The sequence below is a fragment of the Plodia interpunctella genome, chromosome 22 (assembly GCF_027563975.2).
Source record: "Plodia interpunctella isolate USDA-ARS_2022_Savannah chromosome 22, ilPloInte3.2, whole genome shotgun sequence".
Lineage (NCBI taxonomy): Eukaryota > Metazoa > Arthropoda > Insecta > Lepidoptera > Pyralidae > Plodia > Plodia interpunctella.
In genome coordinates, this window is record NC_071315.1 from 4,273,615 (window position 1) to 4,291,788 (window position 18,174).

Genomic DNA, 18,174 nt, shown 5'->3' on the forward strand with positions numbered 1-18,174 from the left:
TAATTTTCTTTGACCACTGGCCATATTTTTTAGATTAGATGTTTTTCACCTACATATTTATAGTAGCTTTTATTGATTGCACAATTGCAGAGTTAAGTTACCTACCCGCTGCAGAAATAATCTGAGAAAATGTTTATATTTTTTAAAACAGATCACAGATTGAAATCTGTGATTTGTGGTCAGTTTCAATTATTACTTTTGACTTGCGAATTTTCGCTTTTTTGAACGAAAGTTTCAGTGTTGCAATAAGATAAAATTAAACCAATATGGCGACAAGCGGAAGTCAACTTTTCTTGACGTTCTTTTCAGAATTTGACACACGTGCCGCGTGGAGTTTTGCCTCGCAGGTGGTTAAAAATTTGGATATTTATTTCATAATTTGTGTTATTTAATTTGTAACATTATACGCAGTTTCAATTCAGTGTCAGTATAAATAAATTTATTGTGGTTTTCTTGTGAAGTGATCTAAAAATGGATGCTTTCATGTCATGCCGCCTCTTCGTTGAATATTGTTGTTTTTTGTGAATTAGTCTAATTATTCACTTCATATCATATTAGAAATGCTGAACAGTGGTTTATTTTCGTAATATTCACTTTATTTTGACTCTTTATTTACTTTTCTGATGACATTTTTTTATCAACCTAACCTCTTAACAACATGCCTTTCTTTGCCTTCTTTCAATGTATGGCTTTGATTTTCTAATAGTCATCTCATTTACTATACTATAAATTGTTCTAAATACATTAACTCATAAAATCGTTATGAAAACATGTCAATTCATGCTTAGATTTCCTTTCTTGTACAATTAAACTGTATTCACCCATTTAATATAACAAACTTATATTCCCTAAATCGACTCTTAGAAGTCTAGAAAATAAGTACCAATAAGTTTCTGAAATCTTGAGATATAGTTTCTATGTTGTAAACAGAATTCACTCAGTATAAGCAGTCAATTGTAAAAACATTATGAATATAAACTTTTGTGACAAATGTTCAAGTTTATTTATAGCCTGACCATTCTTTTATACTGTTTGGGAAAACATTTGCAGATTATAATAACAAAACATTATCATTACAGCACGATGGTTGCAGTTACACAGAAGAAATCAGCTGACAAGCCCGTAGCAAAGGGCAAGGAGGGCAGCAAGAAGCTACCCGCCGTCCCAGAATCAGTCCTCAAGCACCGTAAAAGGAGGGATGCACTCCGAGCTCGCCGCCTTCAAGTAAGATCATATTTTGTGATGGTGAATTTTTAATGATTAGGTAAAAATTTTTTTAGAACCTTTTACTTATCACTACTGGATAAAAATGTATTACTGATGTATTATTTTTTTAGGCAATTTGAGTTCCAATGGAAACAAAAAAATAAATGGTAAATGTGTCTTTTTGCAGAAAAGTTATATACATGAAACTGAGATTTTAATTTTTTTTCAAAGCATGAAAATCAGCTTTAAAAAAATAATAAAAATATGAAATAACTTATTAGTGATTAAAGTTTATTTTCTCTTTTTTGCAAAGAGTTTTCCTTGTATTATACAATTTGTACTCAAATGTTGAAATGGATCTTGTGTATTGTATTTTAATTATTTGAAAAATTAAGTCACATTTCTATTATGAAGTAGTAAAGAGTAATATTAATATTGTGTACCTATTGACATTAAATCTTATCGCTACTATGATGATTCCCAAATTTAAAGGCATAGTTCATCTGAATAAGATGCTGTTAACTTCAAAATCTGATTTTTTCCTTCAAATACAGTTCCAGTATAATCTCGACCATATCTAAAATATTTAAATTCTCCAGGTGACACTTAAGAGACGTTCAGCAGCTATCAAGAAGAAGAAGGAGATCTTCAAGAGGGCGGAACAGTATGTCAAGGAGTACCGCATCAGGGAACGCGATGAAATTAGGCTAGCAAGGCAGGTCAGTAAACATTTTTTATGTTTAAATACACAATTCAATTCAATTCAATTTATTCATAAAAACAATTTACATTGCATTCGAATATTGTAACTTAAAACTAGTAATTATAATTTAGTATAATAAAATCAATTTAACACTTAAATGCCAACAAATAGAATTACAAAATACAATTTATAATAACAATTTCTTTTTTTTTTTTTTTTTTTAATTTTTAATACATATCAGTTACAGATAGATAGACAATAAATTACCTAAAAGTCATCTACATTATAACAGCTCTTGTTTAGCAGCAATGTTCTGAGTTGATTTTTGAATCTAGAAAGCTTTCTCTCTGACTTGAGTTCAATTGGCAACTTATTAAGGCGATTAGAGTCCTCAATGGCCTTGGACATTTGAGCCCACACTTCCCGCGCACCGCCGCCTTCCCCGCACGAAAACACCGCTCAAAGAATACACGGCCGCAGAAAGAACAGAAGCGCGTTCTACACATTACTGCCTATTACTTGAGTTGATAGATGTCGTCTGTTAGATGTCGGTGTCTAAATATTGAAAGTTTAAATAGTTTCATTGCCGCCATAGCATTTATTTGGGGTGCGTCTCATTTCGAACTTTTACGATAAATAAATATCAGTTTTTTGGGATGGGTATCACTAGAAATAATAACAAAAAATATGTGCGTCTCATTTCGAACTTTTACGATAAATAAATATCAGTTTTTTGGGATGGGTATCACTAGAAATAATAACAAAAAATTAATTTGTAATTGACATACCGCTCCTATGATATATTTTTTATTTGGAATTTACATATTTAATATTGTAAAGAGGCATAATGATCATTTGGTATATGTTTTACTTGATATAAAATATAAGTTCATCTCATATAATTTTTATTTGCTATAAAGCATAATTATATGGTAGGTATAACCACAAAGTAATTAATATACCCTATATGTAATACCTTGCCTACCTGCCTGCATTAGCACTTTTATTTAGTATACTAGAGATGCTGGGATATTTTGAATGAAACTCGCTAATTAAAATTCAGTAAAGTTTAATTTTCTCACAACATCACTTGTATCGCTATCGAACCATAAATAATTAGTATTAGGAACTGGTAAACTTTGATCGTGATCACATGGGTCATGTTCAGTATTAAGATTTTCTTCAATCTTCTGCTTTTTATTTTGTACTTCTGTGGCTTCAGTTTCAATATTACCCGCATGGTTTACGCTTGTTTGTTTATTTTCACACTTTCTTTTTAATGGTTTCGTTTTTTCAGCATCTGTATTTTTATTACTTTTCTTTTGATTTTCTTTTTCGTTCGGTTTAATTTTTGCCGCTTTATTGTCGATTGCTTCCTGTATATAAACAGGATCCCGGATTTTCATATTTCGTGGGATCCTTGGGTCAACTAATTCTGGCAGCATGCACTCTGTGTAAAAAGTTATCAATTTTTCTTTCATCACATTCAACCAAAATTCATCATCTTTCAAAATAATCTCTGTTTTTAGTTTATTGTCATCCCCTGTCCAAATTGCAAATAAACATTTTGTTTTCTTTGTTATGTGCAATTGCCCTTGCACCTGATAGTACCAGTTGTGGGTTTTATTTATAATTAATTTATCTTCATTGCTTAATTTATAAAACGGGAGCTTATTACTTTTGACAACTGTTTTAATGTCTTTTTGATAGGCACTCAAGGGACATTTAATTTCAACAATTGTTTTGTTGTCAATCACACCATCGGGTGTAGCTCCAAGAAAATGATATTCCTCGTCTATATAAAGACCACAAGACTTTATTTTTATATTTTCTTGAACCTCTAATTGTCGTAACGCCGTCTGTTCGTTGTCTTTTCCGTGTTTTATGGATGTAATGTGTGATAAAGACCCTTTATAAATGATGTCTTTGACAATATTGTGACAGCTAACATCATTGCGCCTCTTTATAACTTTTCCGAAATTGGACGCAGTCAATAATTTGCGCCGTAATTCTAACCATTCGCTACAAGAGCTCTGCAGTACAGTATCTCTTTCTATTTTTTGTTTTTCTTCTTTTGTTTTGACTAAAGTCTGTAAAAACGTATCTTTCTCTTTTTCAAATATATCTGAGGGCATATCTGGCTTTTCGCATTTATCTCCGTAGTTTCTGTCTTCTCCCTTGGCGAAAAGCATCCTATTTTTCTTTCTTGAAAATTTTCTCATCAGCATTGCTCTTTTCATTCTATTGGTTTCTAATTTTTTAATACTCCCCCGAGGACTACGACCTGTCATGGATTTGTAGACTGAGGATATCACTTTGTGAGTGTTAAATGACACAACAGAAGCGTGACACCTTGTCTGATATGAGCCCCGTTTGCTGAAATTTATACGTTTTCCTCCTACTAGCTTTGCTACTATACTATTATATCGTTCAACCGTATTGCTGTCAATATCGTGAATCAAGCTGGGGGCGTGTGATGCAAGATTGGACATCAACGTACAAATTCTGGACCAAAGTGTGCAAGTGTAAAATTCTGTAGATTGTGGTTCACAGTCGCCAACGTTACAGAAAATGGGCTTACATCTGCTATGGTCATCGAAGGCATGTAAATGGGCCAAAAGTAGGTCATTGTACAATAATTCAATGTTACATCTTCGCTCCGATTCTGAATCCGCTTTATGTGTCTTTATGATTGTTCGAACAGTTTTTCTCAGGATCATAATTTTTTTTTGAGTTATCACTTTGCGATGTTTTAATATAAACTTTGTATCAGTTTGCAAAGCTGTCAGTTTGTTGCAAAGGTTTCGAAGTAGGTGATTGCGGCACTCGATTTTTTCAATAGTTATATGAGAATATGGTCGATTTTTTAACAGATGTGCATGTGTACTGGAATCCCCATCTGATACCATTCTTCCGTAAATCAAGTTATGCATCTCTATGGAGCACTTGAAACCTTCAACCAGGATTGTGGATTCCATGGCTGTAGACGGGCCGTTATAATTCTTGTAGCATTTGTGTTGTTTTGCTACTTTATTCGATTTTTCGGCCTGTGCACATATGGAGCAATATTTATTTTTCACGCCTAAAAACAACACCTCTCCAGACTTTCTGCCGATTATAGCAGCAGCTCCGGACAATGCTGAGTAATTTTTTTTATATGTTCTTTTACACCAGCATCCATCTACAATCACATCAATTATTGGGATACCGTTTTTATCCACTCGTCCTTCAGCCAAAGCCATATTTCTTTCTTTTTGTGCTGCTGCATTCATGGATTCTATGGAAACTTTTTCCCAATACGTTGTTAACTTGCAATGGCATGCTTTATATGTTTTTGGTGTAATTATAGGTAAATTTAAAGCTGCAGAAAGTTCCTGAAGTTGGGAGTGTCCGCAACCTATAGCTATTGTTCCTGCAACTGCGCAGCTGTTTATATTTATTTCTCCTGGAGGATTATTTTCCAAGTAAAAACTTTCATTGCACATTTTACACTTCAACGTAAATTTAGAATTTAGTCCAACTTGCCGTTCTCCTACAATTTCAACACAACCTAAGCCACAATTCATAGAACCATGTTCAGAAATGTCTTGCAATCGTGTATAGAAATAACAAATATCAATTATACGCCGACCATCAACGAATGAGCTTGGTAATTTTTGTGGTGAGGAAATTTCAATCTGAAAAAGAAATTATCTTTTTTTAGTTAATTGTGCAATATTTATATACCTGAAAGTAAGAAAGGGAAAAGATAACGTAAAAAAATATTTAAAGACAAAACCAGATCATGTAAATAGTCAATGTTATCATATCAGTCACTGAAAATAGTAATTTGAAAGCAGGGGAGTTTTGAATTATTTAAAAATACGTAATTCACACAGATACAGAACAAACATACTTCATCATTCGCCCGTTACTAACTATTAATGAATTTAATTGGGTAAGTATCTACTCAACGCAACAACTTAGACCATTTTAACATATTTGCGTGATAATAAACAATATCGAACCGTTAGGTGTTCAACCGAGTCTTGTGTAGGTATTGGATCTTGAACTTGTGAGACACTTGGAGACTGGACTGGTTCTGAAGACGTTTCTGTCTGAAAATTCAGATAAAATTGCTATTACGGCATCCTTGATTCAAATTACTTCAGCAATGTGACACTTTTGGCAAAAATAATCAAGTAAGTAGGTATTACCTGAATCGAGTCTTTAAGTATGTTTAGTGAAATTTTACTGCAATCATTGTCGTTGTCTTCCGTTGCGGATACTTTTTTTCTTGCTCGTCTGAAATAATATTGAAATAATTACCAATATGCACCTTTTTTATTTAATAAACAAATAGTTTAACTTGAGATTAATTAAATCTTTTTCGAATATAAAAGGTAGGTTAACAGATAGATACTTACATAACTGTGTGCATTTTCAATGCTTTCTCCGCCCGTTTTTTCTTCGATTGACTTTTTCGAGGCATTTTGATACTATACTTAGCAGTTTAAACAATTAAATACATCAAGTGTCTATAAGCACGTAACAATAAAATAAACAATCAGTTAAAAATATAAGGTTCATAAAAGTAAAAAAAACACCACATGGGTAGGTACATTTAGCGTCCACGCGCAGATCACATCACTACTCTCTAGTCACACTCTTACAAAAATGTATTGTTTCAACGCACACGTGCAAAGAGTAAACAAGCTTTATCGCCTTTGGCAAATTTGGCACCGAGCGACACAACCTCCTCGTCTCAATGCCAGCAGCAGACTGCCGCCCGCACCCGCGCCACCTCCCGCGCAGACCACGTTGCACGAAATTTCTATAAATCGATATATTAGAAAAGAAAATATTGTTCGATTTGCAAAATATATGTACCATTAAAAGAACAAAAGATTTTAATTTGATTAATGTAAAAATATTTACGGATATCGTAGCCGTTTAGGAACAGTAGGGAAGTCAAACAAAAAATCGAGGTCTCGTAGTTTCTTTTTAAATATGTACTATAATGACATAGAGGAAAAATAAATGTACCAAATTTAGTACTTGAACAGATGTTCCACATATATTTTTTTTGACTTTTTCTGACCACCTGTTACTGAGGAGTAGGCTTTACAAATTACATGATTTTCAGGAATTGAAGGTTCTAATAGCCTTAAATAAACCTATGGTCTGATGACGCGCACAGTGCTTTACAATTTGCAGAGCAGGTATAACTTTTAGAGTTAAGTCCTTTCGCCTAGTACTTTCGCGTAATAATATTTCTTCTTCCGTCTCAAAAATAGCTCTGTTTTTAATAAAGTCTGTTAAAATCACAAAAATATATAAGGAGGGAACGGTTAATATTTGAAGTCTTTTGAAATGTTCCACGCATGACTCCCATGGTGGTATACGGACCATGGTGCGTATGGCTCTCTTTTGCGCTACAAAAGCTTTATTAATGTTGTAATCGTAGCTTCTACCCCAATATTTTATACTATAGCGCAGCCTAGATTCAACTAGAGCAAAGTATAGCGATTTCAGTTGATCCACCGTGAGTTCATCCCGTAAGGTTCTCAGTGCACAGCAAGCACTGTTGATGCTATTTTCCACGGCCTTTAACTCAGGCTTCCAGTTCAACAAATTGTCAATTTGAATACCGAGGAATTTCACTGCTGTCACTGGTTCAATAACTACATTTTCTAACTTTACAACAAGGGTATCTCTATTGTTAGCCGTCGTTTTAAATAACATTACATTGGTTTTGGATGCATTTAGTTTTAGGTTATTAGCTGTAAACCAATTTTGAAATAATGTTAGAATATTATTTATCTTTCTATTAAGAGCGTCAATATCACTACCCCAAACTACTGCATTTGTGTCATCGGCAAAAATTACTAGTTTAATGTCAGATTGTAAAGTTGTCATGTAATTTATTAAATCATTGATAAAAATTATAAACAATATTGGTCCCAAAATTGAGCCCTGTGGGACTCCCCTAGTCACTTTATGCATTTTTGAATTTTTTATGGAATTCAAAAACTCTCCCTTAGAGTCTCCTACCTCAACATACTGTTGCCGGTTGCTGAGGTAGGACTTAAGAAGGTTTAAAGTTTTGCCCTGAATACCACAAAAATCCAATTTTCTTACAAGGATTTCGTGGTCCACTGAATCGAAAGCAGAACTAAGGTCCAAAAAGATGCCAGCAACTTTTAATTTCTCGTTTAATTTAGAAGTTACGTCATGTACAATGGTGTCCATAGCATTAGCTGTACCAATACCTTCCTGATAGCCGTATTGCCTTTCATTCAAAATATTGTTAGCTTTCAAGTGTCTAAGTAGTCTCGATTTAATGATGTTCTCAAATATTTTAGAAAGTATAGGCAGCAAAGCAATCGCTCTATAGTTTAGTGGGTCTAACTTAGAGCCTTTTTTAAGTATGGGAATTATTTTTGCTATTTTCAATTGCTCGGGGAATATTTCATCTTCAAAACAATTGTTTATAAAATTTGCTATAGGCCACGCTAAGATGTCAATATTGTTTTTGATTATTGATATTGGAATGTCGTCGTACCCCGAAGATTTTTTATTTTCCATTTTCCTAACTACATCGATAATTTCAGCTTCGGTTACGGCTGGAAAATCGCATGTGTGTAAAATTTTATTACCATAATTATTTAGAAGTACATCCGATATGTTTACATCTCCAATAGACTGTTGTTTTCCACTATCAAATATATATGAAAAGGTATCAGCTATACTTTGTGAGTCCGTGATTAATTTGTCGTCAATTTTGAGGGTCATTGGGTTCTGGTTTTCAGATTTCTTTCTATTTAAACGCTCATTAACAATTCCCCAAACACGTTTATTCGAGTTAATGTGTTTTGTTACCACCGATTGCACACTAAGTCTTTTTGCAGATCTTATAACCCTTTTGTATATATTAAGATAACGACGTCTATATTCATAAATGCTAGAATGATTACTGTTTTTGTCTAGTATGCATAAGACTCGTTTCATTTTACTAGATATTCGTATACCTCTTGTGATCCAATTTACCTTGCCATGTTTATTCCGATTGATTTTCCTTTTCTTTTTTCTAAAACATTTCTTAAAAGTGTTAACTAGCGTTTGAATGAAAGTGTTAATTCCTAATTTCGTCCAGTCTACACGCAATAGTTCTTGTCTGAAATACGCCTCATTTACCTTATTAAAACACCTTTTTTCAACGAATGCTACGTTTTCGCGCCATTTCTCAGTATTCCCACTATCACTTATATTAGCAACTATACACGCATGTCCATCTGAGAGTCCATTATGGTCAACTTCAGTCGAAATAGGAGTAACTTCAGGCAGATTAGTCAAAATATTGTCTATGCAAGATTCTGATCCATTTCTAGTGAATGTTATTTCGTCAACTAAATACCTAAAATTATAAGAAGTCAGCAAGTTCAAAAATTCTGTCCTGTTAGCACTATCTGCCAGTAAGTCCACATTAAAATCTCCTGTTATTAAACATTTCTTACTGAAGAAGCGCTGTAAAAATAGTTCAAATCTTACAATAAACTCATTGAAATTGGTATTATTATTATAAACACAAAATATATACAAATTAGTATCCTTGTCTCTAATACCACATAGTTCGAAGTGTTCAGTTTTGCTTAGTTGTTTACATATGTTTACCTCCTCTACACTTCTCCCTTTACTAGCTAAAATCAGTGATCCTCCCCTAGTCTTATTCGTTCTTACAAAAAGTGTTACTAAGTCATAATTTGTGAAACTTAGCATTGGAGCAGAGTGAATGTCTAAGAAGTGTTCACAAATACACACAAAACTGGGCTTATCCACTAAGTTTTCTATATAAAGTTCAATTTGATCTTTTTTTGAATTTAAGCCACACACATTCTGATAAAAAACAGTAGTTAACTGGAAGTGCGCCGAGTCTTGTTTTTTATATAATGTATCAAATTTACTGCTCTCGAAAAAACTTTCCTGTGTGAAATGTGTTGTTTTGGGATTGTGTAATTATTGATGACTTGTTGACATTATCATTTACTGTACTAAAATAGTCAAGGATGTTTTTTTGTTTGAATTTTTTCTTTATTGTACAGAGAGCATTTTTTTCTGTAAAATAATCAGTGATTTTTTTTTGGACTTGGAACTTATGATAACCCTTATTTACTGAGTTTGTGATATTTGCACCATATTTATAATTTTTGTACAACGTTGATATATTTGTGATAAAATTGCAAACATATTGTGGATAGTCAATTTCGACATTAATTTTAGTAGCAATAAATTCTAGGAGGCGAGATGATTTATAGTTGTAGTCAATATGTAAAAATTTACAGTTAGGATAGTTCATTGCAATTAATTCTAATTCATAATTAAGTTTTTTTATATTAAGATATTCATTATATGGTGTACTCATTAAAATAATTTTGTTGTCCTTAAATCTAGACAAGATATTACATAGATCAGATTTCAATATGTATGGATTTTTGTCCATTGTGCCTATAGATAAAACAATAATGTCCGTGTTAGAGATAGAGGATAAATTATTACAGCTGCTTAAAATTTGTTTCGAAGTTGCGTTGGGTTTGATGAATCCGTGTACATCATATATGTCGTTCCACTTTCCGTTCCTGGTCTTCATAATTCTTTTTGTTAAACCACAAGCTTGTTCTCCGCCAAAGATGTATATTTTAGGTCTTTGGTTCGAAAATGGTAATTCAAGATTGGTACTGGTGGCGCCATCTATGATTTCTAGTTGTGATGACTGATCTAGTTTAGATGTAGTTTGCGACTGAAGTAAATTTTGTGGGTCCAAAGTGAAATCTAGTTGGTTTTGTTTTAATCTCTGTCTTTTCCCCCTAAAAGAAGTATTAATTATCCTCTTTGAACACGGCGAGCCACTACATATGTGGGTAAGCTTTTTTATTTTTAGCTCGTAATTTTTTATTATGTTTTTTAGAGAGGCATTTTCCTGTACTATGTTACATATTTCGTTGTCGGCAATATCTAATTTTTCTTGAAGCAATTTATTTTCCTTTTCTAGTAGTTCAAGTCTGTTTACATCTGTCAATAGTTTTTCCGGACAGCTTCTGTTCAGGTTTTGTAAAGATTCTTGGATGTGACTTTCCAGATCTTCCTCGGCCTCATCTGATAACGACTCAAAGGAATTAGTAGTTTCCAGGTTAATCCTGCAATTTTGATTATTTCGTACCGTGACATATTCTTTCATCAGGCTGCGATTTATGGATGTTGTAGGTGTTGAAGATGTTGTTGGAATGGGCGATTTAATTGAAGTCGAGGATTCTCTTTTACGCAACTTGTTAATGCATACAGTACACTTCCAATTAGATTTGTTCTCTTGCGTCATAATGCGGAATCGACCAAAAGAAACATTCGCACAGTCTATGTGAAAGATTTTTTTACAACAGGAACACATCAATTTTTGTTTGTTCGTTATTTTGTTTTTGCATTTAGCGCATTCAAACTCCATATTTGGCCTTAAAATTGCAAAAGAAAGAAAAAAAAAACAAAAAGAAAAAAAAAAATAAATAAATCGCTCAGGTCTGTCGAGACTTGAACCATGGACGTAAGTATTTGAGTCAACGCCGTAGACCGCTTGGCTGTCCTCTGCGATACTGTAGCGACGAAATTTGTCGCCTAATGCGAAATTGATTGTGAGTTGATGGGCGGGTAAACATAGATCATCTGATGACTCACAGCTGGTTTTGAAGTATCATTGTCACAATAACTGTCTTGTTTAAAAACTGTTTTTGCTTTTATCACTAATTGAAGCGTTAATCACTAGTTCTGTATTCACAATTTTAAAGTACGTACTGCAGGCCCCACGGGTATATACATTACAACTTAAAAATGTCACTATAACAATTTTTTGCAAATAAATATTTACGGACGTGTCTCAAGAACTGCCGCCGAGGGGCGCGCGCGCGCGAGGAAAAAAAGTCAACAACTCAAATAGAACAATTGGCATCTGACACATGAATGAAAAAAGTACATTGCTAAGTTTTTATGTGAGCTTTTCTTAACCACAAGGAAAAACTAACAAATTAGGTTGAATCTACCAAAGTTTGGTTATCAATAGTGTACCACATAATGTATTTATTACAGTCATGATATATTAAAAAAAAATAATTATGGCATGATCAGGACCAATAATATGTTTCTTTTGACATTTCTCAGCAGTGTTTGTTCTGACATACTAGTAGTTTGTAGCTTTGATATTGTTTTACTTAGAATAAATACGACATGCACTTTACCTAATGTTGATTCATCAAAAATTAACTATAGGAGGAGTCAGTCTGAATAAAAACATTACAATTTACCACATTGTAATAATTAAATTTTGCATATTTCAGGCACGGAACCGCGGTAACTACTATGTTCCTGGGGAAGCTAAGCTGGCATTTGTCATCCGAATCCGTGGTATCAACCAGGTCTCACCAAAGGTATGTAAAAATATTATGTTACCTTATTACAAGACTTTGAAAACACAATAATTAGATGGAAAATTATTGTGTGTGGAATTGAGTGGGAGTTGATTCCTGTGTTCTTTTGTGCTAAAATGGTAATAAAAGATATTATGAATATTTTTGAGCTAATATTTTTACTAAGCGAGCAAATACTCACTCTGGCTGGCCAACCAATGATAACAACAGCATACCCAAGGACTGATGTTGAAGCAAGTGGTTGGTTGTAAAATCACAGCCAAATCTTTTATTTCTTAATTGATGTACGTAACATAAAAGTGTATGTAGGACATTTACAAACAGGTAACTAAGTGCAAATTTACTAGATTTTATTTAGTTTTTTTACCCCGGACCTCGGTCTTCGCGGTGTCGCAGCCCCGATCATCTGGCAACATATATGAGATAGAAAGAGAGCCCGAATGCATCTGGCAACATGTGCAGATGCGATAGAAACCTGTGGACATGTGTCAGAGAAATGGCGAGTCTCTTTTTTGTTTTGTTGCATGATTACAAGTTTATTAACTGTATCATCAATGATTAGGTCCGCAAAGTGCTGCAGCTGTTCAGACTGCGGCAGATCAACAACGGCGTGTTCGTGAGGCTCAACAAGGCCACCGTGAACATGCTGCGGATCGCTGAGCCCTACATCACCTGGGGGTACCCCAACCTCAAGAGTGTCAGGGAGGTGGGTACATTTGTCATATTTCTCGAGCTGTTATGTGCTAATTCATTACTGAATGTTGACTGTCAGATCCTTAAATGTAGGGTCGCCCTTTTGTTTAAATTGTTTGTTTTTGAAATTCACTTTTCCTAACCTGCGTCAAAATGTCATAGTCATGAGTGACTTAGTCATAGTCTGAGTCAGTTTGGCGGAGTCAGTAACATTGTTGGTTTTTTATTGCGGTAAATAAAAGCACTCATGTCCGACAGTATAGAGCCAGCTCTATAGCATAACAAAATGTTTTAAATTTCGCAGTTGATATACAAGCGCGGTTTCGCCAAAGTGAAGGGCCAGCGAATGCCGATCGCCTCCAACACGATCGTGGAGGAGAAACTCGGCAACAGCAACATCATCTGCGTGGAGGACCTCGTGCACGAGATCTTCACCGTCGGGGACAACTTCAAGGTATTTTTGACTAGCGTCCCGGAAAATTTTTATTTTCTTTTTTGAGTTGTGTACCTCAAAAGTTAAAAATGCCTAATTATAGGACTCGCAGACTGCCTATCAAATTTTTTTTCTCAAGTCCATTTAGAAATAAACATTTTAAATTTATATCAAACTAGCAGCCCTACACCTAAACCTTCATCAGGAATCAAATTTCTATTGCTGAAAACCATAAACAATTCAGTCTGGGTAATTTTTGAGTTTATCACGTTCATACAGACAGACGTGACTTTTTATAATATGTAAGGAAGTGTTTAGGTATCTAGATTTTTTTCTTTTTTGTTGATCTTGGGGTAGTAACAAGTAATGTTTGCACAGTACGCCAGCAACTTCCTGTGGCCCTTCAAACTGAACAACCCGACCGGAGGCTGGCGCAAGAAGACCATCCATTACGTCGACGGCGGAGACTTCGGCAATCGCGAGGATAAGATCAATGAGCTTCTAAGGAGAATGGTCTAAGAATATAGATATAAACCTATTTGTGTGTTTTATTGCAAGACTATTCAAGAAAAGGGCGACAGTCACATTTTAAAAAAAGCGAAAACTAAAAAAACTACACAGGATATTGTTTGTTTGATTAGACTAGAAAAAGTATTATTAGATAGTATTTTGTATATTGCATTATATATAATGTAATGTACCGACAAGGTTTTTGGTGGTCACAGGTTTTTAGTAAATGGTGTCCTATTGGATACTTTCTAATATATTATGTAGCATTTATTACTGTTTTTTTCTTTAGTTTTCGCTATTGATTAAAACCAAAACGTCTACTGATCGATGTCCCACCGTGCTAACCAGCCACAATTCGTTCTAAACAACCGTCTCATCACACAACACAGCCACATAAGTACGAAAAAACTAGAATGCCGCATAAAACCTTCGTCTCTGGAATGCTTTGCTCACTGATTTAAGTCTAAAGGGAATCTTAAGATTTGGGAAAAAAGCTCGTTTTCATGTGCATTATGATTTTAATTTCATTAGCTATAAACCCAAAATAATAAATAAAAAAACAGAAAAACAATATTGATCACAGTTTTTGATTATCTTAAAATAGGGCTTGGCCCCATACAAAACGACAAAAAGCAGTTATTTTCTTATCATTATTTCTTACGATCTCTTCACAAAGGCAAAGAACCAATTACACTTCTCTCAAAATGCTCTGCAATCATTTTGAATTCTTCCAAGGATGGACGGTCGGATAGGCACGCTTTTATCTCCTTTTGCAAGTTCTGAAAACAAAAGATAGACATCCATTTGTTAAAACTACAATTTGAGGCCTTGTTCTAATCATGAGATTTTGCGAGAATTTAATCGTATTGATGGTAATGACATGATTAAAAATATAGAAAACTAGATGTTGCCCGGGGGGTTGAGATAAAATATTTGAGATAGCCTATAGCAGTCTTGGATAATGTACCTTTCTAACGGTGAAATAATTTTTGAAATCGGTTCAGTAGTTTCGGAGATGATTCGCCTCAAACATACAAAGTCACAATCTCACAAACGCTTACCTCTTTATAATAATAGTAAAGATGAGCAGCGTCTCTTACGTAAAAAGGGGTAACTTTTGTATTCTTATATTGACATCCATGTAAAAACTTACATTGTCGATACCTACTAATACATCCTCTCCATAACTCATGCTAACTCCACTGATGCCCGTGCGTGAGTTTTTTTAAATATTAAGCCGTGTAACGACATGTTATAGCTGCGGGCTGGTGCGTACGAGCTTCCGACCTTATAGCATTATAGACAGGCAGATGCTTCGATTTCGATGCAATTTTATGACCTTCCAAACTTAATGCGAAGTGGAGACGAAAATGTAGGAAAGCGGACCTTAGGCTCCGAGCTACGAGGCACTTAACAGCTGCGGAAGTAACCGGGAAAACTCTCAGATAAGAGACAGAGAGTGTCTGGAGAGGGATTGACGCAGTGATGTTGCAGGGCATGCACTGTAGAATAAAACAAAGATTGCAATACAATAAGTATTGCATACTCACTCACCTCTGTGACATTGTATAGCGTGTATTTAACAAATTCACTAGTCACGCCTTCTTGGCTTTTAAAATCATTATAGATTAATTTTGAAAAGAAATTCCTAATATTGTAAGCTGCAATAATATTCTGACTAGACACTTGCAATAATGGAGCTGAAAAATCATCAATAATTTGTACTTTAACTTTTCCTTTCCCTATTTGTAGTAAAATATCAATTTTAGACTCTAAGAAGTCCTTTGATGTATATTGTTTTATTAGGAAATCAGCCGTTTTGGCATTTAAACTCTCTCTAGCATCATTCAATCTGTCATTAGCCATCAATAAGTCTTTATAGTTTGCGGGTAGTTTAAGATACATTGACCAATCGCTACTTTCAACACTATGCCTCGATATGTCTACAAATCTGAATAATTGCCTATGATAATTATTTTCAAGTTTGTAAATTAAGTTTTCAATGGAATCTTCTGGGTCATTCAAATTTGTGTTGTGGGCAGTTGGTGCATCAGTCTTGATAAAGTGTTCAGATTTTAAAGTGATATGTTTCTCATATAAGCAACTCCACAAAGACTGTTTACGGTCATGAGAACCAGGTATACTGGAAATTAGTTTAATTATTACATTAATTTCAGATATTTCTGCATTTTTTATTTTCAATGATGTCAGCAGACTGATTTTCTTTAGTGACTCTTTGAGTTTCAAACTAGTGGTTTTGAGTAATTTAGAATTTGAGAAAAAAGATAAATGTATTTGCAAATCATTGAATAAGTTTGCTAAAATATTGCTGAACATTTGTTGTAGTATTTTTGTTGAGATTTTTATTACAAATAGCACAGAGTCCTTCTCGAAATAATCATTCATCTTATCTGTTAACAACAATTCAGTATGTTCTTTTAAAACATCTTCATAACTTTCATAAACAAGTATATGTTGCTGTATTATGGTATCCATTATGTCTTGTCTATTAGACAACGCTAAAACACTAATATAATTCCCTTCTTCTTTCACTTTCTTCACCATATCTTTATTCTGTTCTATTTCTTCTAAAATCCTGTACAAATATTCTGCATTATTTAAAAGTTCTTCAGCTTTACAATATTCCTCTGTCGGTAGTGCTTTGTAATATGAAGTGTTATCATCTATGGGTATTATATAAATTAAGTTTGAATAAGTAGTGCAAATTAGTTGATCTCCACACTTAACAAAATCTTTCACTTGCTTAATAATAAATTGTCGGAATGTGATATCGTCTGTTAGAAATTCATTTGACTTCCACATTGTCATACCATCTGTGTATAAAAGGTATTCTTTAAGTATAATGTATTTATCTATAGCAATATTCAAATGTATTATATTAGGTTCTTTTAAGACATCTTTTAGAAAAAATTGCAGTATTGATCCGGATGTAAGGCAGACTAAGATTATCAGATCATCAATGATTTCTATTCCACATATTTCTGTGGGACAAGTGTGAAGTTTGATCAAAAAAATTTCATCATCACCCATTTTAGGGCTAAACAAACAGCTAAATATTGTCAACTTATCAAAAGACATGAAAACTATGCTACAACTGTTAGGCATATTGTTTGCTTTGTATGTCATCTTTATTTGGCTGTAACTATTGTCATTGATCTGATGAGCAATCAACATACATTTGCCCAGTGCTGGTACTGGCAATATCCATGGATTGTCATATTTCAGCAGAACTTTTTTCTCTAATAGAAATTCAGCATTTATTTTATGAAGACACAAAAATAGACTTTCACCTTCGTATTTGATACTTAAAGCATGATGATCGGCGAGGGAACAGGCCATGACATTTTGTTCCCTAGGTAGGAAACTGCTTCTCAATCGTTTTTGGGCAGGATTTTTAAATTTTAGCGATATAGTGTGAATATTGAAACTGCTGTCCAAGCACAAAATATAGTTGTCAGATAGTAATAATTGATGTATTTGGAATTCTGGTATGAGTATTTTAGCCGCATTCTGCAAGTTACGATCTTCGTACACAAAAATTTGGAATTTATTCCACAAAACGATCATGAAGGTGTTCGAGTTGTAAACAATTTTTAAGTTGTCATATAACACATGTTCACACTTAAAACACTTCTTCACCATTTCGTTTTCAATTGAAAGACTCATTTTGCTTAGTACTAGAAAAGAAATGCTTTATAATACTATAAAATGCGTAAATACCGGCAAGTCGAAGTTTTACAAATTTTGAAAGTGGTAGACAGACAAACAGATGTTTTGTGACTTTGACACTTCAAGCGTTTTTTTCGATACGTGTAGGTAGATACTACCTCGATTTGCTTGGTTGATGTTTTCAGGCGTGTTGTGTTGAATAGTGTAGGTAGTTGTTTATTATGACTGAAAATTGTAGTTGTTATCGAATTATTATTTTATTTTCGTATGTATTGGTTAAGTTTTTTATTTTATGTTTAAGAGGCTTATTTAGCGCCATCTATCGTGGAGTAGCTACTCACTTTCGTAGCATACCATATTCTGTTGTAGATGGCGTGAGGAGCAATTTAAAAAAATACCGGGCGATTACTATAGCCCCTGTCTATAAAAAATCCGAGTTCTGTCTGACTCAGTGACTAGCAATGTCACAGTGCAGAGTTTGAAAAATCCGA

The 18,174-nt window shown here is 33.9% G+C and overlaps 3 protein-coding genes across 4 annotated transcripts; 1 reads left to right on the forward strand and 2 right to left on the reverse strand.

Annotated features, from left to right (window-relative positions):
* The first annotated feature begins 263 nt into the window (after positions 1 to 263).
* On the forward strand, positions 264 to 14,021 carry RpL7 (Ribosomal protein L7). Of its 2 annotated transcripts, none has more exons than XM_053762061.1 (7): positions 264 to 347; positions 1,080 to 1,224; positions 1,806 to 1,925; positions 12,268 to 12,357; positions 12,920 to 13,063; positions 13,355 to 13,504; positions 13,862 to 14,021. In XM_053762061.1, exons 2-7 carry the CDS (start codon positions 1,084 to 1,086, stop codon positions 14,000 to 14,002), a joined length of 786 nt encoding a protein of 261 aa, XP_053618036.1. In that variant the 5' UTR covers positions 264 to 347; positions 1,080 to 1,083; the 3' UTR covers positions 14,003 to 14,021. The 2 variants fall into 2 exon arrangements, with proteins under 2 accessions (XP_053618036.1, XP_053618035.1); XM_053762060.2 differs by having other exon boundaries at positions 317 to 423.
* On the reverse strand, positions 1,944 to 12,018 carry LOC128679671 (uncharacterized). Its single transcript, XM_053762058.1, has 4 exons — positions 6,316 to 12,018; positions 6,106 to 6,193; positions 5,917 to 6,006; positions 1,944 to 5,586 (listed from the first exon to the last, which is right to left on the reverse strand). Exons 1-4 carry the CDS (start codon positions 6,378 to 6,380, stop codon positions 2,962 to 2,964), a joined length of 2,868 nt encoding a protein of 955 aa, XP_053618033.1. The 5' UTR covers positions 6,381 to 12,018; the 3' UTR covers positions 1,944 to 2,961.
* Positions 14,022 to 14,491: 470 nt separating the features above from the next.
* Positions 14,492 to 17,783, reverse strand: LOC128679672 (uncharacterized). Its single transcript, XM_053762059.1, has 2 exons — positions 15,548 to 17,783; positions 14,492 to 14,772 (listed from the first exon to the last, which is right to left on the reverse strand). Exons 1-2 carry the CDS (start codon positions 17,678 to 17,680, stop codon positions 14,662 to 14,664), a joined length of 2,244 nt encoding a protein of 747 aa, XP_053618034.1. The 5' UTR covers positions 17,681 to 17,783; the 3' UTR covers positions 14,492 to 14,661.
* Between the last annotated feature and the right edge of the window lie 391 nt (positions 17,784 to 18,174).

Bases quoted from the DNA above. Each gene is read 5' to 3' on its own strand.
- LOC128679671 (XM_053762058.1), bottom strand. From the start codon at position 6,380: ATGCCTCGAAAAAGTCAATCGAAGAAAAAACGGGCGGAGAAAGCATTG. The intron at 6,194-6,315 runs GTAAGTATCTAT...ATATTATTTCAG, and splicing joins TTGAAAATGCACACAGTTAT to ACGAGCAAGAAAAAAAGTAT. The intron at 6,007-6,105 runs GTAATACCTACT...CTGAATTTTCAG, and splicing joins TACTTAAAGACTCGATTCAG to ACAGAAACGTCTTCAGAACC.
- LOC128679672 (XM_053762059.1), bottom strand. From the start codon at position 17,680: ATGAGTCTTTCAATTGAAAACGAAATGGTGAAGAAGTGTTTTAAGTGT. The intron at 14,773-15,547 runs GTGAGTGAGTAT...TTTTGTTTTCAG, and splicing joins CGCTATACAATGTCACAGAG to AACTTGCAAAAGGAGATAAA.
- RpL7 (XM_053762061.1), top strand. From the start codon at position 1,084: ATGGTTGCAGTTACACAGAAGAAATCAGCTGACAAGCCCGTAGCAAAG. The intron at 12,358-12,919 runs GTATGTAAAAAT...ATCAATGATTAG, and splicing joins TCAACCAGGTCTCACCAAAG to GTCCGCAAAGTGCTGCAGCT. The intron at 13,064-13,354 runs GTGGGTACATTT...TAAATTTCGCAG, and splicing joins ACCTCAAGAGTGTCAGGGAG to TTGATATACAAGCGCGGTTT.